The sequence below is a fragment of the Lepidochelys kempii genome, chromosome 4 (genome assembly GCF_965140285.1).
Source record: "Lepidochelys kempii isolate rLepKem1 chromosome 4, rLepKem1.hap1, whole genome shotgun sequence".
In the NCBI taxonomy this organism is placed as follows: domain Eukaryota; kingdom Metazoa; phylum Chordata; order Testudines; family Cheloniidae; genus Lepidochelys; species Lepidochelys kempii.
Window position 1 is genome coordinate 69054643 of NC_136383.1, and position 23800 is coordinate 69078442.

Genomic DNA, 23800 nt, shown 5'->3' on the forward strand with positions numbered 1-23800 from the left:
CCACCGTGGTGGGGATGGCATTAATGGAGATATCCAGGGATGTCTGTACCACCCATGAGCTTTGGGTCCGGGGTGGTGTTGAGGTTGTTCTGGTGGACCTGGTCTGGCGGTTGTCCGGATAGGAGAGGAGTGACACGAAGAGAGGTTTTCCTGTTCTTCATCATCATTCTTGTCGCTGGAGAAAGGAGGAGCTGACCTGGATGGTGGTGTAAGCTGGTACAGTACTGACCATGATGGAGTAATATCAGTACCCAGGAGGAGAGATTCCAGTGCTGAAAATACTAAGAGGTTTTTTGTGCCGGAGAAATTGCTGCGGTACTAACAGCACTGGTACCGAGGAGGGTGTTGTCGGCAGTACCAATGCAATTACGCTGATTATCAATGTTGAGGATTGTACACTATGGAGGCAGAAGGTGGCACCACACACTACAGTGCTGCTGAGCTACTCGGTGTCACACGTTTGAGCGGTTCCAGCAGTACTGAGGAAGGGATGGTTAAGTTTCTCATTGCTGCTTCTCTCCTAGCCTGCCCACTTAGGGTCCTTGGCTTGCACGGTACCTGAAGTACCAGAGGGTCCTGCCACCTCAGAGGTAATCTGTCTCGGTGCAGTTGGTACCGATGGTGTCTGAGGAGTTGGGGATCACCTCTTTTTGGCAGATTTCCAGGAAGGGGAGGCTGTAGCTGGAGTGCTCTCTCTTTTGAGAGGGTACTGCAGAATGCCTGTCAGATGCCACCGCTCGAGACCAGTGCCCAGGAGAGGTCCATGATCCTGGATCGGATGCTGGGCACAGAGACTTCCCCATCAAGAGGGCTTTTAACTGAAGATTCCTCGCTTTCCTGGCTCGGGTCTTCAGATTACAGCAATGGGAACACTTTTGTGGTACGTGTGAATCACCGAGACCACAGACACACAGTGAGTGTCTGTCAGAGACCAGGACTGACAACTGGCAAGTGAAGCAGCACTTAAAACCTGGAAGCTGGGCATGCCCCTCAGAATATGGTATTTACACTATGCTAGAAGGTATAATAATTTAAAGAACAAAAAAACCCCACACTTTCTCATGAGGAAAAAAAAACAGGGAAGAAAAAGAGTAAATAAAGACTTAACTAGCTAAACTAGGTTCTAAAATTCCTAATCTAGACTAATTCTTAAGATAAAGGTAAACTCAGAGGCACTGCCATTGCTCCATCTCAAGCCAAGGGCAGTAGAGAAGGAACTGAGGGAGGGTTGGTCACACAGCCCTATGTAACAGCCAGAGAGAGTACAAGATGTGGACAACGCATGTGCGAACCAACTAGACACTGCTACTGAAATCCTCTGATTGGAGGGATGTAGATTCACCTGAAGTGGAGCACCCACAAGGACACTCCTCGAAGAAAAACTCCCATTTTAAACTATATAATGAGAGTCAAAAGAGAAGTTTGTTGGACCCTAACGCTGGGATGCAGCCTAAGATCAAAGCTGCTAGATCTCGGAGACCCTGCACGACCATACTGTGCAGAAGCTGGAACCCCAGACGATCCAATCCTGACTGGCCACTGGGAGAAGCCTGTTTTATGGGGAGCGATGAGCATCAGATCCTTTGCATGTGTACTCTGTTCATTAATTGCTAATAAATATAGCTTCAGGGTATTACTGTGTGAAGGCTCTTTCACTGGGAAAAGGTCCCGCTAACCGATGGAGGGCCACCGGACCCATAGAATGGGGGAGATGCCCTAAACTGTTGTGTTGTACCAGAGAAACTAGAAGGTAGACCCTCAAAGCTGCAGTGATTCCTCTCATCTCATCAATGCTGCAAGATGAAGTCAAGTTGCATAAAAACAAATAAAAATTGAAGTTGTAAGACAAAAAGCAGTCGGGAGAAATTGAACCAGCAATTTGTTCTGCTATCAGAGGCAGAAACTCTCGTGTCCTGAGTTGAAAGGCTCAGACGTGGAGCCTCCAGCAACAACACTGGACCACCACCAAAATTCAAAAATGAAAATTACAGTATTACCAATTTGCTATGAAGAGGAGAGAACCTGTGCAGCAGAAATACTGATTAATCCCTTGACTGATGTTCAGTATTAGCAATCTGCTTACTTTTGAAAATAATGTGGCAAGAGTAAAATGTAACTTTAAAAGTTAGAGGCTCATTTATAGTTTAAACGCGTAGGTTACACATACATGCTTTCCTAAAAATATCAATAAAATAATAAATAAATAATAAAATATTTATATTTATTCCCAGGTTGTTTTTTTTAATATCTGGTCAAAATAAATTCCGTATCTGAACACAATCTATCCTACTGCAACTGAAGGTAACTGCAGAGCACTCGTGTACATTTACCTGGTGCAACATGGGCGTCAAACTTGTGGAACACTTTGTGACTGAATTCGTCTGCAATAAGCTAAACAAAAGGCAAAGTTATTTTACTAGCTACAACTTTTATTCATGCACCTGCAAAAGACTCAAGTGTTTCAGAAGTCTTCACTTTCCTTACATAAAATTACGTGAAAGTAAAGCTTGTAATTCAACTTTATCTGCAAACTTTAGCCTTAACTCTGTTAAAACTTACATACATGCCTAACATTATACACTGTGAGATGGAATCAGGCAGCAGCAGAAAAAAAAGGAAAAAAAAGCAAATACAGTACAGTACTGTGTTAAACGTAAACTACTAAAAAAATAAAGGGCAAGTTTAAAAAAAGCTTTGACAAGTTAAGGAAACTGTTTCTGTGCTTGTTTAATTTAAATTAAGATGGTTAAAAGCAGCATTCTTCTCTGCATAGTAAAATTTCAAAAGCTGTATTAAGTCAATGTTCAGTTGTAAGCTTTCGAAAGAACAACCATAAAGTTTTGTTCAGAGTTGCGAACATTTCAGGATTACCAACTACCTCCATTCCTGAGGTGTTTGTAACTCTGAAGTTTCGCTGTACTTTTAAATGGAAGGAATTTTTTAATTCTTATTTCTTTAAAAACATTATGGGGATCTGTCTGCTTCCTTGTGGTTTATACAGGTCTTGTCTTTTCAAGAAGGAAAAAACCCGACTACACATGGGAAAACAGCAAAACTGATTACGCTAAGTGCTGTCAAATGCACAAATATACTTACAAACTGAGAAAATTTATGCATTCAGATCTTTAGATATTAATAGTTACTAGTGTTGGTACAAGTTTTTCAGATACTTTTTACTTTTTTTTTTTTTTTTTTTAAATTCGCCGTCCCTTCAATTGATTTGCTCAAGTCCCAGTGAAAAAGAGTCCCATCATCCAGTGCCCTCACTGGACCCAGAAGGAAATACTGCCTTTAGACTATGGTAAGTTACTGCTAATTAACTCATGGCTATTCAGACCCCATTGAAAATTCTAAACCTATGCTGGCCTCAGGAAGCAAAGTCAGATCACAGGAGCAAACAGGTTAACTCTTAGGACAGTGTTAACATTGGACAGCTAAGCCCCTAAACAGTTCTTTAAAAAAAAAACTAATTTACAATATTTGCTCCCACTGGGGATCTACTCCCTATTTTAGCTCTAAAAGAAATTCCAAGAGAATTTTCAACTCCTGTAAGAATGCAAGTTTAAAGTTCATTTGGAATTTCAATTCATATATGAATTAGATTTACACATCTCCAAAAATATATAAATAAATGAAATCAGTATTGTTTGCCCTCTGCTATTCTTGCTCACCTTTATATTGTCATTTTAATGTAATACTATCATCAGAACTGATCATGGAATTCCACATGGGCAGAAGCATGTTGAACAATTTCCTTAGACTTACTCCTATGTCCATTTAAACATTCCTGGTTGCTTTAAAAAAAAAACAAAAAAAAACACCCCACCCCCACTCTTAAATATTCCCAAAGCATTTGGAACTGTTTGCAAATTTAAGAAAAAGTACTAAGGAAATGGTACTAGTAGCTTACTGAATTCATTGTCAGTCCTATGTTATGGATAGCCACCTGTTCAGATATATCAAAGACTAACTAAACATTTAACTGTACAAGCACACAGGACATGATGCACTTAAATTAAATAACTGAATTACTGAAATTCAGGAATAGAAACAATATTTCAACAACCTGAAATGAAATTTGTTGGCAGTTCATTTTACTGGTATAATAAGTGTGACTGTTTCCTAAATATAGTAGTAACTATTTTTCCTCAAAATAGATACAAGTTCTTTACTTTCTATTGTAATATTTTTGGAAGTAATTTCTCATGAGTATCTTATATTCTAAATTTGCATCTTACTATAATAAAAAGTGCAGATGGTTGAACATAGCACAATAAATAAAAGAGGCAGAATTCTAAAGCTATTTTAAAATCATTTCCATACCTGTGGTGTAAGAAATTTTTCCACCCGTTTGGCTATAAAGATTTTCTCCAATATGGAGTTGACTGATGGTCTATCCCTAGGATTCCTTTTAAATAACTGTGAAAGCAGATTACGTAGATCGTAGGAATAATGCAGAGAAACAGGAGGAAAAGATCCAGAGATTATCTTCAGTACCAGGTTTTTCATGTTACCAGCTTCAAACTATAATTACCAGAAAGAGAGAAATTTGCATACATTAATATGTATACTGTAATGCTGGCACAGCCATAAAGAACCTAATTTACATAAACATACCAAAATAAAAAATAAAAAAATTACTTCTCTTTAAATATTTGAAGGGCCATTATCAAAAGATCTTTTAGATCTCAAATGTGCTCTGTATCTAGTAATCCGATACTAAATACTTTAATTTTATACAACTCTGCCACACTAAACAATAAGACTAATTTTTGGATTCTGAAAGTGTTTTGTGCTTTTTGTTAGCTCTGTATCTACAGTTAACCAATAAAAATTGTTCCCAAAGCTGGCCAACAGTCAATGGTAATGCAAAACAATGTTTTGGAGTAAAATGCATATAGGTTGCTAGCCTTCTTCCCTTTTAGTCCACCAGATTGTCAATCCTTTTATGAAAACGCCACCTCTAGAAACAAAAAGGATAGTAAAAGGTCTGTGTTCATTTAGGGCCAAATCCTGAGAAGTGTTGTTGAAATTTCAACATGAGCTGTAGGTACTCTGGCACCTCTCTGGAATTCACTCTAATCCTTTAATCAACAATACTGATTAGGCCCTGGGGTTGGAAGCAAACTATGATCAACAGCTAAAAAGGGACATCACTTGAAATCCAGTCTATTAAATTATATATAAATACTTTCCAGTACCACATCTGCCTCTGAAGCCCCTTTCCAAATTTTGTCATTTAACAATTATATTTTCCTATTTTTAAAAATGTTTTTCTCCCCACTGTTGCCATGTCAGTGACCCACCAAGCAGGGAAAACTGACTGACTAGACATGGGAAACAGTGATGGATTACACAAGATAACTGAAAAATATTTTTCCTCTAATCTTTCTGTTACAGTCATTTTAGATAAACAGTTTCAGACAAGTGTGATATTTTTTAATGACAATACATTTAAACAAAATCAAACACTAATTTCAATTTTATTTCTAAAATAAGGGGGTAAAATGGCATGGGAACGTAAGGAAGAGAGCAAAATATACTAATAGGAAAAGGATAGTCTCCAAAATGATACTCTTAAAGCCTCTAAAGAGCAGTAAGGTATATTTTAAAAAAAAAAAAAAAAACTAGAAAACAGAAGACATTTGCCATTTGTGCATGCTACAAAGGAAGCTCATTAGTGCTACTGCACCAAAGATACATTCAATTAGTTATTGGTGAATTCAGTCTGTAAAGTTCACAATATTGCTAGGAAAGGAATGCTACACTTTGCTTAATGCACTTTTGCTATCATACTTGCTACTTTTGTTGCTAAAACACAGTTTAGTGAAGGAGGCTTAAAAAAAAATGTGTTGCTAAATATACTGCACACATGTGCAGGATAGGCGGCAAACAAAAAAGTGAGGGGAAGAGATGGCTACAACAGTAAAGTTAATTTAAAAAACAAGCACATACCATGAAAAGCCCTGCATCAGCTCAGATATAATATATCAGTCTGAAATTTGACAATGGACAAAATAATGAAAGAGGTATGTTTGTAAAATAGAGTAATAATTCCAAAGTATTTTAAATTTTTACTTACTGCATGTTTAAGTGTGCACATTTCATAGAGAACACAACCAAGAGCCCATATGTCACTAAACAAAGAGAACAGACCTGAAAAATTAGTTTTTACTCCAAAAATACAGAATTATCTAAAACAGCGATCCTCAGACTGTGGTGCGTGAAAAACAAATGGCTCTCTAATGCATTTCCAGCAACTCTTTGTAGCACAATATATAAAAACATTGTGTGATTATTAACCAAATCAGAATATTTTTACTATGTTATTAACCAATCAAGTTATCAACTTGTACTAAGTTATTAACTTACTTGCCGTGAGAATACATACATACATTATATAAATAAAACTAAATATCAATAGTACTATAATAAGTGAAACAATGAATTCACGTTACTGTGGCTTTTCTGGGGGTAATGTTGATCCTGAATTTGGCTCCTGAACCACTGAGGTCTGAGTATCGCTGCTCTAGAAGCATGTTCTTGAAACCAAGTGATAGAAATTAAGCATTTGTGCATTTTGCAAGATGTACTAGCTTCCTATCTATTTAAAAAACAAACATATGCCTCTTCCGAACAAAGACAGCACCAGATATTTCGGCTCCAGACTCTTTTTATGTAGGAATCAATACCACACTTATCACCGTATCTGATTTAGATAAATTGGATAAGTGAATGGTGGAAGAAATCTCTTTTTAAGAGATGCAAGTACCCTGGATTTTATGTCCTACATGACTTGGAAATTTCTAAAGCATTTAAAAGTGTTGTGGGCTTTTTTTAAAAAAAATCAGTTATTTAGACAGTTTTATTACTGATTAACCCTGTACTCACTTCCTGTGGATGGCAGATTCTGGCTGGGACATGACTGATTATGTCTGAGGCTGGAGTGACGCTGCTGTACATAGTTCTGATCAGAACTAACTCCCAGTTGTAATGCTGGGAGTATTCTATGGGGGGATGTGGGGGAGAAACCCAGGCATACTGCTCCTCCCAAAAACCAATGAGGATTAATAGATAAATTCCTCCACCACCACACCTGCCTATGAAGCTTTGGATTGGCATTGATTCCAACTGAGAGAGAGTCTGGCTAATACACACAAGAGGAGGTTGGAGAAGATGGACCAGCTACTGCTTCTAACCGTCGTGGCATGAGAAAATGGCCTCTGTGGAATAAGATAGCACTACATGAGACTCAATCTGGTAACTAGCAGTGAGCTACGGCACAGACCCTCATATGTTTAATGAAGTCAGTTATTGTGCTTGCGCATTCACTCAATAGATTTATCCAACCCATGTAGTAAAGTGCACAGCACTGGAGATCAATAAAGACTGAACTCTTTATTATTGCATCAACAGAATAGCTCTAAATTTCTAAACGAAATAAATCAAAATGAAAAAAGACAACTCTTAAGTCAAATGTTTTACAGTACCTTTTATTGTTGTAAGGTTTGTTCCGACAGATTTCAGGTGACAAATAGTACGGTGTTCCTATGCAAGTGCGAGCCAGCTCTACAGTACTAGAATAAAAAAAAGAAAACTAAAAATGAATGTTAACGAACTTATATAAGTTACATAATCATGTAGCATCCATTTTTACTAGATTGATCTGCTCATATTAATGTATATAGAGCAGCGCTGAATGAGTGTTACCTGTTAAGAACTCTAGCTATTCCAAAGTCTCCCAGTTGTATTGTTCCATCTTTGGTTAAAAATATATTCTAAATACAGGAGGAGGAAAAAAAGTCAGTTACAACTCAAGTGCAAGAACAAAAATTATTTAACTGTACAAAAAAGCAACAAATGGAAACACAAACTTTACACTGTTCCAGTGGTTTGCAATCCATTAGGGTAGACTATAAATAATAAAAACAAACAAGAAAAACAACCCACCACTACACCATTGACATCTTTGTATAAATGCCTATTACTTGACTTGGGGGGTAGCTGGTTTGCAGTGTTGCCTAATATTAAGCATCTGCCTCACTGTATCACCAGAGAGAGTCAGGACATTTCAGTTCTATCGACTGTACTCTCTAAATACCACCAAGTCAGGGGATAAGCAAATGTCTTTTAGACCTTGTCTACAAAAACATGCTAAATCGGCGCCACTGCAATCAATGAAGAGGCGTCAGTTTAGCAGGTCTGGTGAAGAAGTGGTAGGTTGATGGCAGAGCGCTCTCTTGTTGACTTCAGCACTCCACCTCCCCAAGAGGCAGAAACTAAGTCAGTGGGAAAGCATAGCACAGACACTGCGGTGATTTTTTCCATATCCCTGAGCAATATAAATTACATTGACTTAAGTGGCAGTGTAGACCAGGCCTCAGTCTTTTCATGACCGATGTTTTCATCCTTGTGCTGCTTTCCTTTCTCTGCCTGCTCTGTTCCTGTAAGCAGGCAGGGCTAGAAATATACAGGTATCCTGCTCTGAAAGATTCAGAAAGCAGGAAACTGATAAAATTTTAGTATTTACCAGCATAAACTGGAAGGGAACAGGGAGAAAAAATAAAACATGCATGGATACTGTGTTGGTGGTGGTTTCGTAACCCACAGTACACTAGACTTTAAAGATGTTTCCTTCTTCATTTTGTAGAGCCTATGTACCTAACATTTATGAAACTATACTAAGGTCCTGTCTCTGCAAATAGAAGCCATGTAGTAACAGTGTCCCATTGCAGCTGCATTGGTAGAGCAGAAGAACCCAAACAACCCAAGCATGAAAAAGTCTTTCTTGATTGTAAAAAACAAGGTCATAAATAACTCAAAGCTAAAATCCAGTACAAAAATCTTCATTGAACGGGTGCTATTGGTTGTTATCTTAGTATTTAATGTAAAATTCCAAAATGAAACTCTTTTTTTTAAAAAGTTATGTAACCAGGGATTTAGCCAAACTACCACAGGAATGTTTTATATATTTATTTTTAAAAATAGATGGTACACAGGCAGCCTGTGTCCCATCTAGGTGGCATTCTGTTTGTGTTCACTTGTGCAGCACATCTTGGGCAGCAGACAGCAGGGTCTGATTCAAGGCCCACTGTAGTCAATGGGAGTTGGGTAGTTTTACCTAAGACCAGGTTATTTCCCTTCCCCAGTTGGGAGATAACAAATCAATCAAATCAAATAAAAATAAAGTATCATCACTCTACTGTAATTCAACTTGAAGATACCATCCAGCATACCTGTGACTTTATATCTCGATGCAAAATTTTTCTGTCATGTACATGTTTTAGTGCTAAACAAATTTGTACAAACCAATCCATTATCTAGAATGGAAAGAGAAAGATAGACTTAGTGTCCTATTTTTATTTATACATCCACACACAGTTTTAAAGTCTATTAAAAATAAAACAAGGATTAACCTTATTCAAGTTTTACTGATCTAGACAGTTTACTATCTTTAAAAGTTATGATAAAGCTGTATATGCACATATAATTGAGTTATAAACTTTTTAGAACGTGGCCTTGCATCCTTTAAATTCTACTTTTTTGGGGGAAATACCCCTCAGTTACAACAACACAGCATCTCAACGGCAGATCAAGACAAAGTGTCTTCTTATAGTCCATTAAGAAATTAAACATAAAAAAATGTTAAAGCTCTCCTACTAGCATCTATACTGTTATCAATTATGCTATTCTTCACACTTTTATTAAAAAAAATCTGATCTTAATTACAGAAGTGACAAAGTGGCATAAAATTAGGAGACTGATTCCGAGCAAGCCAAAATGAGTTTGCTAGTTCTCATTTCATGGCTTTTCCAAGTTTACAAAAAAAAAGTTTTTCCATCCTTAAAAAAAAAAATTAAAAGTACTGTAGTTAAGCTCTTCATCTTTTCAAATTACCAATATATATAGACTTCAGTATTGTACTTTAGTTCTACTATAACTTTCACCTCTACATTTAGCATCTCTCCTAGTAGTAGTTCCTAATTAACTGGTAACGATTTAGAAGAGAAGTATTTTTCTCACATGCAATTTTTTTCATCTCTGCCTCTCTCTATATACTGCCAGCAAAAGCCCAATGTATTCCCAACCCGTGCCAACCAAGAATATTGCCAGATTCTCCTCTCTGCATATTTTTAGCATGAAGACAAAATCCTCAGAGACTTCACAACTCCTCGACTAACGAACGTCCAAGCGTATGACTACATGAAGAAAAAGATCCCGTTTACACATTTCCAAGACTGAAATTTTTCATTTTGAAGAACTTTTGAGTTAATGGATTTAATACAATGTAAACCTTAAAGCCTGGTTTTGTATCCTTGATTTCATTAAAGTAACAAAATGCGTATCAGAAGCCCAACAAGTTACCTTAACATAATACCAGCCCAAAAAAAAAAAAAATCAAAATATGCAAGAAAAAAATCTTGAGCCATAAAATCCAACAGAATTAATGTTTGGTTCACCTAGAATGTCTCCTTTATTGTATGGTTTCAGAGGAAAACAACGAGGAATCCTTGTGGCACCTTAGAGACTAACAAATTTATTTGGGCGTAAGCTTCCGTGGGCTATAACCCACTTCGTCAGATGCATCTTTTATTGTAGTTCCATTAATAATTTTGGTCTATGTTCCAAGTAGTATGAAGTTCTTAGCACTCTATAGCTATACCAATCAGGCTTTCATCTAGATTAAAATAACCATATTCATCAATCTGATCCAAAGCTACTCAATTTAAGTGTTCTTGTGCTCAGAAACTGTATAATGTAAATTACAGCCCACAATTCCCACTACCTGATCCTCTGAGAACAAGATGCCTTTCTGAGCATTTATTCGTCTAAACAGGTCCCCTCCTTCACAGTAATCCATCACTATATAGAGAGAGCCATTTTCTGTAAAAACAAGAGATATTTCAATGTTTCATGACAAATATAGATGTAAAAGCTTTCTGAAAATCTTAACATATGAAATTTCTTTTTGTATATGCCACAGCAAAGACACAGTAAATGAAAAGACTAAATCTACAAGTGAAGAAATAAATAGTTATCAATTATTTATTTGCCAAGCTTCTGGCAAACTGCTTATATTGCAGTTTCCATATTTGGCATTGATGATTCAGGAGGAGGCATTCTTCCCTCCATATCACGTACACCAACACTTCAATATGTCAGGGGCCACTGGGCCATCCCAGTGTGTCATTCCATTTCAATGACGGGTAGAAGAACAAAAATTAAAAAAAAAATCATGTATGGAGATAATTCTTCAAGAAGCTTGAGACCTATGAAATGCAATGCTTTACATACATTCACACACTGTACAACTACAGAATTAAGACATACAATAAAATGTCATGATTCTGACCCTGATGCAGTATTTAAGTTACTGTACAATAAAAAAAGATTAAAGCAGCAGGAAGTTATTAGGCCAGAAATTACGAGCATATTCAAAAACTTTCTAATACTTCATGAGTACTTAGCGAAATGTGCTATTAAAGTTGTGTATTCAACTAACAACGATACCCACAAATTTGGCACAAAACATCAGAGTATTGCAAGCACATACACACAATCCAATACTGCTCAGGTCAAGCATTCTAGAATTTCCACTTTCCCTTTACAAAATCATGTTTCACCATACTTCTTCAAAAAAAGGTTAAACGAATATAGGTTAGCAATTATTTCCCTGTATAGATTACCAAATGGTTTTTAAAACATTCCAAGATGGAAGTAGTTTAAGCAATACTGGATTTCATTTAAATTTGTTTGAAGTTCATTTGAATTTAGGCACCTATCCCAAGCGGTAGGCTCAATATAAACTATTATAATCAATTAGGGTCTCATCCTGAAAAGAAATTGGAGTTACCACCACTGTGCAGAGTGGTCCCTTAAATAAACTGTTTGATTCCCTCAAATCATTTCAATATGTGTAATCAAGAGGTTTCAACTAGAAAGATGTAGCACAGTGTCTTGTTACTGTGGATTAAATAATTATTTCATGGATGACCAGTCTGTTTTCTTAGTACTGCTATAAAAGACCATAAAATAACATTTCTGCAAACAGAGTACCTCAAGTTATCTTCCTAAATGAGAGTCAATAAAGACAAGTGGAAAGTACTACGCTTAGGAAAGAAAAATCAAATGCACAACTACAAAATGGTAAATAACTCAGTAGGCAGTCGTACTGCAGGAAAGGATCTGGGGTTACAGAAAATCACAATTTGAGCCAACAATGTGATTGCAAAAAAGACTAATATTCTGGAGTGCAGTAACACAAAGTCCCCTTGGCAAAGGGTCCCCTGTTCTTTGCAAACAGCTCTCGCCTCAGACCTGATAACTCACTACAACACATGTGTTGCTTACAGGGTATCTGTCCATAAAGGGAAACACGTACGGTTTCTATTGAAAACTGGCAATAAAAACTGTTCATAATCATGGTGTGATGTGTATACAGGTAATATTTATGCACTTATGATCTTAACATTAAAAGGAGTCACCAGGGAGTTATATTATTTGGTGACAACCTATTCATGCAGGAGACAGTTGTCACTCCTCCTTGGTCAAGCTGGCGATGTAATGCAGTTTTCTACCACTGCCTCAAACACAACTGCAAAGAATTATAACAGACAGGGGATCACCCTGCCTATGAATAAAGACAGACTATTGCTTCAATATAACACAGGGTGGGAAAAGGCACTCAATCTATTCACATGAGGAGTCATCTTGTTGAGCAAAATGTTTGCATGAAAAGTTGGATTGTGGCTCCTATAAAGCCAGCCACCTCAGCAACAGACTGAAATTTGAAGGGGAAAACCTACTTTATTAAATAGGAAAGTTAACTATTAATAAATGTAGGCACTAGTTTACATTTTTTATGATTTTCCTTTGTATTGTAACCATCACTCTCTTGTTATTAGTGGAATATCTATTCTTTCTTCAATAAACCTGATTTTGTTCTACTGTAAATGTTCATAAGGCTATGTTTCAATCATGGGTATTTTTAGTAAAAAAAGTCATGGACAGGTCACAGGCAGTAAACAAAAATTCACAGCCTGTAACCTGTCCATGACTTGTACCAGATACCTCTGACTAAATCTTGCATGCTTTTATGGGAGTGGGCAGCCCAGTACCCCCACTATTGTTGGGGAATGTGCGGGGCTTGGCAGGGCTGGCAGGCTCCCTACCTGGCTCTGCACAGCTCCTTGGTAGCAGTGACATGTCCCTTGGCTCCTAGGCGGAGGCACGGCCAGGGGGCTCCATGCGATGCCACCACCCCGAGCACAGGCTCCGCAACTCCCACTGGCCAGGAACTGTGGCCAAAGGGAGTTGTGGGGGCGGCGCCTGTGGGCGAAGGCTGCGCACAGAGCTGCCCAGCCGCACCTCCGCCTAGGAACTGAGGGAGGGACATGTCACTGCTTCTGGGGAGCCCCCCGAGGTAAGTGCTGCCCAGAGCCCTCACCCCTCCCGCACCCCAACCCCCTGCCGAGCCTTGAGCACCCTCCCACACCCAAACTCCTGCTGCTGCTGGTGGGGTGGGAGGTTTGGTGGCTCAAGACTGCCCCAGCAGCAGCAGGTGTGGCTAGTCCAGGGGCTGCCCGAGCTACTTAGGTAAACTAGGTTACGCTGTTCCTCTGGGAGCAGGGGATCTGGGATTTCTGTGCATAGCCAGTGTTGAGCATGACATAACAGGGGAATGCTTCCAGCAGACTCAGGTGCTGTTCTTGTCAAGCTGCAGGGCAAAGAAAGGGCTGGTATAGCCAGGAGGACTGTGCTTGAGTAACTGACAGGATGGTTGTGTTAGCAGGCCAACACCACCCACCACAGGCAATACCCCCTCTTGCTAGGGTGTAACCTGGAGATCTCTCAAAGCTGTATTAAGAGGAGGGTCGTGCATAAGAAATGGGAGGTAATTGTCCCACTCTACTCGGCCCTGCTGAGGCCTTATCTGCAGTATTATATCTAGCTCCAGGCACTACACTTTAAGAAGGATGTGCACACACTGGAGCGTGTCCAGAGAAGAGCAATAAAAGTGACAAGAGGTTTAGAAAAACTGACCTGAGGAAGAGTTAAACTGGGCATGTTTAGTCTTGAGAAATTAAGACTGAGGAGAGGACCTGTTAATACAGTCTTCAAATATGACAAGGGCTGTTACAATGAAGACAGTGATCAATTGTTCTCCATGTCCACTGAAGGTAGGACAAGAAGCAATCACCTTAAATCTGCACAAAGGGAGATTTAGGTCAAATATTATGAAAAACATTGTAACTATAAGGACAGTTAAGCACTAGAATAGACTTCCAAGGGAGGTTGTGGAATTCCCATCACTGGAGGCTTTTAAGAACAGGTTAGAACATCTGCCGGGGATGGTGTAGGTATACTTGGCCCTGTCACAGCACAGGGGGCTGGACTAGATGACCTCTCAAGGTCCCTTCCAGCCCTACGTTTCAATGAAGTTATTGTTGCATGGAAATGTACTTTTACAGTTACAAAATAAATGAACATACAAAGCAAACAATCACAAGGAATGTCTGATTATTCTGTTTAAATCACGGGGAACCCCAGCTGTGCACATAGGTTATGTTCATATTCTCAGCTGCTTTCAAACACTGTTTCACAAATAGCATGTTTGGCTCCTTAACTGGTCTGCTTATTCCTGTGATACCCATTGTGGCAGTGCTCTAAAATAGCTAATCACCAACCCCTTCCATCTTTCCAAGCCAGCTGATATTCACGTCTTCCATGAGGATCCTTGGTTTTGAAAGTCGTTCCCAAATCAATCAAAATCCATCAGGGCAAGCTACATGCTTCATGCATCTTTCAAGCTTTGTGGTGATGGTATGGGGTAGCTTACTGTCCTATGCCTACAAGAAATCCATTCGCAGGTCAGTCAGCTGGGTCAGTCATATTTGACTTTAGTTTGAGTACAAGAATGTAGAGCTTAGGATAGACATATATATTGGAAGAAAAAAATCTGGTTGGACCTTCCGAGCAGGAACAAGAACTCATGAACTTTTCACTTACATTAAACCTTATCCAAAAAGGGGAAGGAGCTGAAACAAACGTGTGGTGGTGTTTTGGTTTGGTTATTTCTGTGAAGCGGTGGATTACAAAATTACAGACCAGAAGGAACTGAGATAAGGAGATGAGGGGAAAATATTGGGAAGATTTATTTTTCATATCATGTACAAGTTTTAAAAAAAAAATACATGGACCATCACTTGTATTTTAATATTACTGTACATCCACTAGTTCAGGTTCCATTATGTAGTTTTGAATCTTACCTTCAAATGATTCCCGATACAGGACAATATTTGGATGTTTCATGTTTGCCAATACAGCAACTTCTCTCCTTGATTCTTCTCTCTCTTTATTGGACATCTTAAAAAAGAAAAAGGAAAAAAGAATAGACACTGTTTTCGAGAGGAGGACTACAAAAAAAACAAAACAAAACACACAGTTACTTAATAAAACCACTCACCTTAGAAATGTTTATCTCCTTAACAACATACTGTCTGCTATTTTCTTTAGCTTTGACCAGAATTGCTTTTCCAAAGGATCCTTCGCCAATCTTCTGCACTTTAATATATTTCTCCATGGTTCTTTTTCTAAGGCATCCTTACACAAGGGCTGGGCAAAAAACAGAGCATACTCTGTTAACTGAATAATAAAGTTTAGTGTCTGCCAGATCAAATTATGCATTTCACTTTCGTTTCTAATTCATTTGTCTCTTCAATTCCATAAGAAACTTCATTTCTCCTCTGCAAGTCAGTGAATCCAAATCTCAATTTCTCACCGACACCGCTTGAATGGTATAAAAATAAGGGGGCTATATTGCCATACACAGTTCAGCTCTTTCATCTTGATGGAATGAATGCAGGTAGACAGTCAGAAAATACCAAATAAAGTGAGTGCATTCAGTCTCCAAGTAGAGTCAGTATTCAGTGCCATGTTTTCTGCTTCAGCTAGCAGGTGAGAATAACTTAGATCTAAAGCACTTAGCTTCCTTTTCCTCTCCCTTAATATGATTGGGGAAGACCACTTCAGGAAGAGAGTGGGAATACTTAAATACACTTTATTAAAAAGCACCAGAATGCCTATGCTGGAAATCAGGCAAAATTATATAGCTAAAAACTGACACCAGGGCTTGAAGTTTAGTCTGTCTTCACTTCCACCAAAACCTTCCAGAAGACTTGTGTGAAGTTATCCTCCTTAACCACTTATCCTCCTTAAAAAGACATGTGACATTTATATACTTTTCAAATCTTCACCACTTTGTTATAGGTTCATCTTATGGTCTCCTTGTGTAATATATGTTTGCACTGCATTGTCTATTTGGACAGTAAACTCCTTTGAGACCGTGACTGAATTTTCCTCCATCAACACTCAGACAAAAAAATGTTAAACATTTTTTTAATGTGTACTTTTGTACATGTGGAAAAGTGAAGCCCTCAAAGAAGTTTGGAAGTAGAAAAGTTAAGACTGTCTACAAATTCTCAACTCTGCTTCCTATGAATACATGCATTACAACATACTCTATTATTATATTGAAAAGAGAACTCTCCCTGGTATAAGCTGTGTGCCATTCAACATATGAAGCAACTGTTCAATATTATTTTCAGTGTTTGCAAAATGTAGCTCTGCTTCATTCACTAAACACTCCTATCTCACTACCCTTATTGTCCACTCTGTGGAGGACTCAACTGTGCACTTAGTAACATCACAGTAAACGCAAACTGATTTCAGCCAAAATTAAGGCACACATCCACAAGACCCAGGTCTAATTCACTATGTAGCCCTATCTTACTCACTGTGCAAATCAAACAGTCAATGACAAGTGTCTTCTATTATTACCAGTGTATTGAAAAAATTCTAAACACAAGTTTCTTATATATATTTATTGTTTCATCAATAAAATGTAGTAACGTTACATTTTTTTTATTTCAAGACTGAAGGTGAAATCCTGACTCCACTGACGTCAATGGTAGTTTTGTTTTTACTTCAGAGCAAGGACTTCACCAAAAACCTCCATTATGACTAAACCTTTGAGAAAAAAGAAATGTAAGTCCTACCCTAAGTCTTGTACAAGTTCTAGGTGACCTTGGTAAATTAACAATATTCAAGACAAAGAGTGAAACGTTGGTGTTAGAATCCATGTTTTTTTAAATCAAAATAGTACTTATCACTGTTCATCAGCAGATCTTAAAATGCTTTACAAAAAAATTTAATTAGATAACTTCTTGACAAATCTCTCCTCCCATCTTTAAAAAGGTAAATAACTAACCCAAGATCAAAAAGCAAGTTAGTATTGGAGCTAGGAACAGAACCCAGGCTACCTAGACTCCAAGTCCTATGCCCTACCTAACGGAACATACTACCTCACAAAAGTTAAGATCAAATATCAGAACAAGCAAATCTCACTTTTTTCTGTCACTCTTCAGAACTGCAGTACATTTTAAAAAAAAGGCTTAAGTTTATTGTCTCTTGGTAACTCCATATCAAATTTGCACAGTTCACACGTAAAGAAATAATCTACTAACTGCCAGGCCTGCACTCAAGTTTAGGCTGCAACAGTCAGTTCTTGTTTTCTCTCCCATATAATCACCAGTAATAAAGATTTTGCAGGCCAAATTACATATTTACAAAAACCTCCTGAGTGCTGTAAGCATGACTTGGCTTGTAGACTCTTCACTTACCATTATATATAAAGAGAAGGAGAACCCAGTTTGAAAGACTATCTTAGGCTGGAAATGGAGACGGAAAGAAGACAGATCGGGGTGGGCAAACTACGGCCTGTGGGCCAAATCCTGGAAGCTGCGACATGGCCCCGCTCCAGCTCCTACACGCTCTAATGGGAGCTGCAGGGGTGGTGCCTGCAGATGAGGCAGCGTGCAGAGATGCCTGGCCACGCCTCCACATAGGAGCCAGAGCAGGGACATGCCACTGCTTCCGGGAACCGCTTGAGGTAAGTGCTGCTCGGAGCCTGCACCCCCTGAGTCTCTCCCTATGCCCCAACCCCTGCCCCGCTCTCCAAACCCCTCAATCCCAGCCTGAAGCATCCTCCTGCACCCCAAACCTCTCATCCCCAGAGCCCACACCCCTAGCCGGAACCTGCACCCCTTCCTCAGCCATGGTCCCCCTCCTGCCCTCCAAACCCCCCAGCCCCACCCCAGAGGCCACACCCCAACCCCAATTTTGTGAGCATTCATGGCCCGCCATACAATTTCTATTCCCTGATATGGCCCTTCGGCCAAAAAGTTTGCCCACCCCTGAGATAGACTAAAATAACTCAGAAGGCTAGGAAGAACATTTGATCAACCTCAAGCAGTCAGACAAACTAGCCAGAGTTACCAAAGAGAGGTAACTGAGATCTACCAACTAAACGTTGTCAGATTAAGAGAAAGGAGACCCACCTAGGGCTGGGCAAGAGAAAAAAGTACAAAAGAACGAGGAACCAGTTCAAACTCAGAATTGTCTTCTTAGGTACTACTTGCAGCAAAGAGTCTTTCTACCAACCCAGCATAGTACAGAGGTGATCTTCAACTGCACTATGAAGTTTTCCATTTATTACTTTCTGTAGTTCATCATCTAAGTTTAATAAACTTTGTTTTTAGTCAAGCTAATTTGGAGCTTTTAGCTATACTTAGAGGTTATTGCTGGGAGCTATCCCAAGAGGAGGTAAACTACCCTTTAGCAACTAAAAAGCCTTTGGGAGGAGAAAAGCTGAGGCTAAGCACAGTCCAACCAAAGACAAGAACCACAGTTTGCTCCTAATTAGACGCTTAGTTTCTTGTAGACATCATGGTAAACGGGTGTCTTAAGAAGGGATCTGAAGAGGGGAGGGTGATGGCTTTGTCGATCTGTGCAGGAAAGACATTGAGGTGCACAAAAGGCATCACGGAAGCCAACGCTGAGGGACAAAGATATTTATGGGCGAGAGGGCGGCACCACGGCTAGGTGGAGGGCAAGTTGAGATGGAAACAGGCACATGAGTAGGGAGGGGCCAGGCTACGCCAAACAGCGCTGCTCCCCCAAGGGGCCCTCATAGGTCAGCGGCTGCAGGCCTAAGACCCAGGAGACAGACCCAGACTCCGGTGCCCGCGGGTTACACTTGTGCCCAGCAGCCCCACGGGCAGCCGATGGGAGGAGCCGGCCGCAGGGCGAGGGCAGCGGTGACCTGCGGACGAAGGGTCGCCACCCCCCAAAGGACAGGGAGCCGCAGAACCACCCCCTCCCCCAGGACTACGGATAAACCGCCCGCCCCGACCGGCTCCCGCGGTACCAGCCCAGCCTCACCCCCAGCCTCGATCGGCAGCGCCCACAGCTGCACCAGAGAGACCGGAGACCCCCAACGGCGGACAGGCGCTGCCCCGGCCAAGCCCCCGCGCCGCCTCCTTGGCGGGGAAGACGAGCTGCTCCCCAGCAGCCGGACCCAGCAACCGCCGCGCCGCGCCGCGCCCCCTCCCCAACGCCCCTGCCCCTGCCGCAGCAGCCACCGCTCAACCCACCTTCGCCACAGACCCAGCTCTCGCACCATAATGGGTGAGCGCGTCCCAACGCCGGCTCCCATTGGATGATGCGAGCCAAGCAAGTACGGCTGCGCCTCCCAGCTAGCGGGGCAGCGATTGTGGCTTCACCCTGGTAACGCGGCGCAAAGAAACACGTGACAGCAAAGAGCGGAGAGAGGCAAGTTCCACGCGCGCAGCGGCGGGGCGGGGCTCAGGGGTGATTGACGGAGGAGGGTATTTGCGAATTTGTGCTGCATCAATGTCTATGAATGAACGTGCGACTCCATCCATCTCTTTACGGTTGCCAACCCTCCAGGATTGGCCTGGAGTCTTTCGGAATCTGCATCGATCTCCCAGTGACTACTGAAAGCAATCTGGGAGATTTTAATAGGAGATTTTAAGAAATGACATTACTTCATGGACGAAAAAAAAAATCTTCCTGAATAGCTTCACAGTTCGCAACCCTACCTAGTGTATGCATACCTGTGCCTCAGAGTATGTGGGTGCATGGACACATCTCTGTGTGTATCTGTTCACATGTGTTCATGAATGAGCATGCGTCTGCATCCATTTCCATACACGCATGGACTTGAATGGACATCTGTGCATGGTGTCTGTCTACATGCATATAAGGGCATAAGGCTATCTGTCTCTGTGCATATAGCTATGCCTACGTGACCATATATATCCATGTCTCTTTCCATACTTGTTTCTGAGTGGCCAGCCATGTTTTTGTGCTTGTGCATAAATTTTCATGTGTGACATGGCTGTGCATGTGTGTCTGTAATTCTATTCATGTGAATCCCCAGGTGTTGGATGCCTTTAAGTATAGGGATTGGTGCATGTATATGTATGTTCCCGTATATGTATGCAGATCACTGCTTGCTGTGTTATATTATTGTCAGAATATAAACAGGTTTTTTGTATATGGGCATATGCATGTAAGTGTGTGTGTTCATGCATCTGAGTATAAATGGGGATGCATGATAAGTTGTACTTATGTGTGTGCGCATGAGCTTCTGAGCAGTACTGAATGTAGTATTAATAAGTTTTATCTTACACTAAGCTTATCCAGCGATCTAAAAGACAGAGCAAGATACACTGTGGATTTTACATGTGGATGTGTATCTGGTACTATAGGTATGAATGTTAACCCCAACATCAAAGAACATTTGTACCTATTGATAAAATAGATGAGGCAATAGCAAACTACGGCCTAATGGGAATAAAATAATTATTTATGTTTAAGGAAAAAGACAATCTTCAAAAACTGTCATTAAGAGTTTATATTTTACAAGACAAAAAGCCTGGCAGTTGATGTTATCTCAAGCTGCTGACAGGTCTCTTTCCAGACTCTGACAGACTAGCTCTTTTCCCTGTATAGCACTCACAATGGTCCAAATAAAGTCTCAGCAAAACTCCCACAGTTTCCCAACCTGGCCATAAAAACATTTGAGATGGAGCTCATTCTATTCCTTTGTGCCTGCTGGAGAGATGATTTAGGAGAAGGATGGGGTTTGGGTTACTTACATTTTTAATCTACTAACTAATCTACTAATTGTTAACATATAAAAGACAACTGCTTTAATATTATGTCCTTTTATTTTTCATGGAATCTTATTCTATTCTTTTAGTTGAATCTCCAGCTAACTTGTTCAGACCTCTACTTTTAAGGTACTTGTGTAGTGATATACTGACAGGTCTCATTATCCCTTTTTCCATCATTTAGAGTCACTCCCAATAAATCTACAAACTTATTTGCTCTCATCTGCTTTTGTATTTTTCCCTTTCTCCTTAAACTGCTCTTCAGCTTAATTGTCACCAGATGTCCCTTCCTCTCTGTCAGTCTTACTCTTCCCATTTCTTTAAATGAACTGCTTCAGGAATGGAGTGGAGTTTTCAAAGTTCAAGATGACAAGCCCTGACATGGTCACTGGGAGAAGGTATACAAACCCCACAGTAGCCAGGAAAAGGTTGAGTTACTGTGGGCTCAGTCAGCCCCACCCTGCTATACCTGCAGTAGATGTCAGGCTTGGGGGGACGGGGGGAGAAGGGTAGAGTGCAGGTCAATTGGGAGGTGGCTAGGGCGAAAAGAAGTTACTCACCTTGTGCAGTAATGATGGTTCTTCAAGATGTGTCCCCCTATGGGTGCTCCACTGTTGGTGTATATGCGACCCTGCGCTTCTGATCGGAGATCTTTGGTAGCAGTGTCTGTTCGGCCTGCACATGTGCTTTCCCCTCCTCATGCTCTGCCTCAAGGCTAATTAGTGCTGCACAGGCAAACTGCCTTCAGTGCATTCTCCACCTCAAAAAGAAAAGGAGTACTTGTGGCACCTTCGAGACTAACCAATTTATTTGAGCACAAGCTTTCGTGAGCTACAGCTCACTTCATCGGATGCATACTGTGGAAAATACAGAAGATGTTTTTATACACACAAACCATGAAAAAATGGGTGTTTATCACTACAAAAGGTTTTCTCTCCCCTCACCCTACTCTCCCGCTGGTAATAGCTTATCTAAAGTGATCACTCTCCTTACAATGTGTATGATAATCAAGGTGGGCCATTTCCAGCACAAATCCAGGGTTTAACAAGAACGTCTGAGAAACGGGGGGGGAGGGGGGATTAAACAATGGGAAATAGGTTACTTTTTATAATGACTCAACCCTTCCCAGTCTCTATTCAAGCCTAAGTTAATTGTATCCAATTTGCAAATTAATTCCAATTCAGCAGTCCTCGTTGGAGTCTGTTTTCAAAGTTTTTTTGTTGAAGGATAGTCACTTTGAGATCAGAAATCGAGTGACCAGAGAGATTGAAGTGTTCTCCGACTCGTTTTTGAATGTTATAATTCTTGACATCTGATTTGTGTCCATTTAGTCTTTTACGTAGAGACTGTCCAGTCTGCCCAATGTACATGGCAGAGGGGCATTGCTGGCACATGATGGCATATATCACATTGGTGGATGTGCAGGTGAACGAGCCTTTAATAGTGTGGCTGATGTTGTTAGGCCCTGTGATGGGGAGGGTGGGGGGAGAGAAAACCTTTTGTAGTGATAAACACCCATTATTTCAAAGTTTGTGTGTATAAAAACATCTTCTGTATTTTCCACAGTATGCATCCGATGAAGTGAGCTGTAGCTCACGAAAGCTTATGCGCAAATAAATTGGTTAGTCTCTAAGGTGCCACAAGTACTCCTTTTCTTTTTGTGAATACAGACTAACACGGCTGTTACTCTGAAACTTCTCTACCTCAGAGTCCCTATCAAGAACTCCTGTCACAACAGTCTCTCGTGAGAAGGGGCGCTGGAGGAGGACAAGGGGGAGGGAGAGAGGTGAAGTGGATCGAACACCCACTGAAGATAATCTCCAAAACCCATCTGTCAGATGTTATGAGTTTCCAGTTATGGCAGAACAAAGCAAGGCGGCATCCAAAGGAATGCAATGGGTTGGGAAGTGGCAGCTGATGTCAAAGGGAGTGGTCTCTCGGGGCCTCAACCAGGATGTCAAAACTGATGTTCTGAAGTGGCAGACTGTGATGATGAAAATTGAGGACCTAATGGTTTGTGGCTCTAGAATTTGGATTTCTTTCTCTGTGGCTCATAGTAGCATTGTGGTGGGAACTGTGGTGTATGCAGTCTGTGAGAAGATTAAGGACTAAATTTTCTTTTTTGTCTGGGTGTACAGATCCACAGTGACCAAAGTGTGGCTCTGGAGTCCTTAAATGTGTGGCGTGACATGTTGGTCTTCTCAGAAAACAATGCAGAGCCTTAGAAGGGGAGGTCTTTGAAAGTTAGTTGCACCTCCTTTGGGAAGCCTGAAAGATGCAACCACGAAGCTCACCATATCACAACCGCTGTTGAGATGGACCAAGCCACTATGTCATCTGGAGTACTGTTTTTGCCACCAATCGCCCTTCGTTGATAGTGGCTCAAAATTGTTCCCGTTGCGATCCCAGGAGATGGTCAATAAAGATGTTAAGTTTGGTATAGTTCATGTAATCATATTTTGCTTTTAAGGCCTGGTAGTTGGCAATTCTAAATTGCAGAGTAGCAGAAGAATAGGCCTTTTGTCCAGTAAGTCAAGGCACTTCCAATCCCTATCATAAGGGATGGACTTAGAATGATGTTGCTGGCCACAGGAGTTCACTGCATTTGTCACAGTGGAATTAGGCAGAGGGTGTGAAAAAAGAAATTCTATATCCCAAGGAGGTAAATATGATTTTTTATTGGCCCGTTTGCATGTTGGTGTGGCTGATGCTGGCAACTGCCATATAAGCTTAGCTATGTCCAAAAGTACCTCATTGATGGG

General features: G+C 40.4%; 1 protein-coding gene across 24 annotated transcripts in view; it reads right to left on the reverse strand.

Moving 5' to 3' along the window:
• The window catches only part of NEK1 (NIMA related kinase 1), a 189371-nt gene that overhangs the window by 127571 nt on the left and 38000 nt on the right, over window positions 1-23800 (reverse strand). For 17 of the 24 annotated variants that reach the window (XR_012158623.2, XR_012158624.2, XR_012158622.2 and 14 more), the window contains exons 1-10: window positions 19494-19632; window positions 15467-15615; window positions 15270-15366; window positions 10787-10884; window positions 9237-9320; window positions 7711-7778; window positions 7491-7577; window positions 6083-6137; window positions 4324-4524; window positions 2331-2391 (exon numbers count right to left, since the gene is read on the reverse strand). Coding sequence is in view for 20 of the 24 variants with exons in the window: in XM_073341593.2 (XP_073197694.1) it covers window positions 2331-2391; window positions 4324-4524; window positions 6083-6137; window positions 7491-7577; window positions 7711-7778; window positions 9237-9320; window positions 10787-10884; window positions 15270-15366; window positions 15467-15583 (868 nt within the window). In the remaining 4 variants the exon portion in view is untranslated. Of the gene's footprint in view, window positions 1-2330; window positions 2392-4323; window positions 4525-6082; window positions 6138-7490; window positions 7578-7710; window positions 7779-9236; window positions 9321-10786; window positions 10885-15269; window positions 15367-15466; window positions 15616-19281; window positions 19422-19493; window positions 19633-23800 lie in introns of those variants that run through there. The other 7 variants (XM_073341591.1, XM_073341592.1, XM_078852506.1 and 4 more) reach the window with 4 other exon arrangements.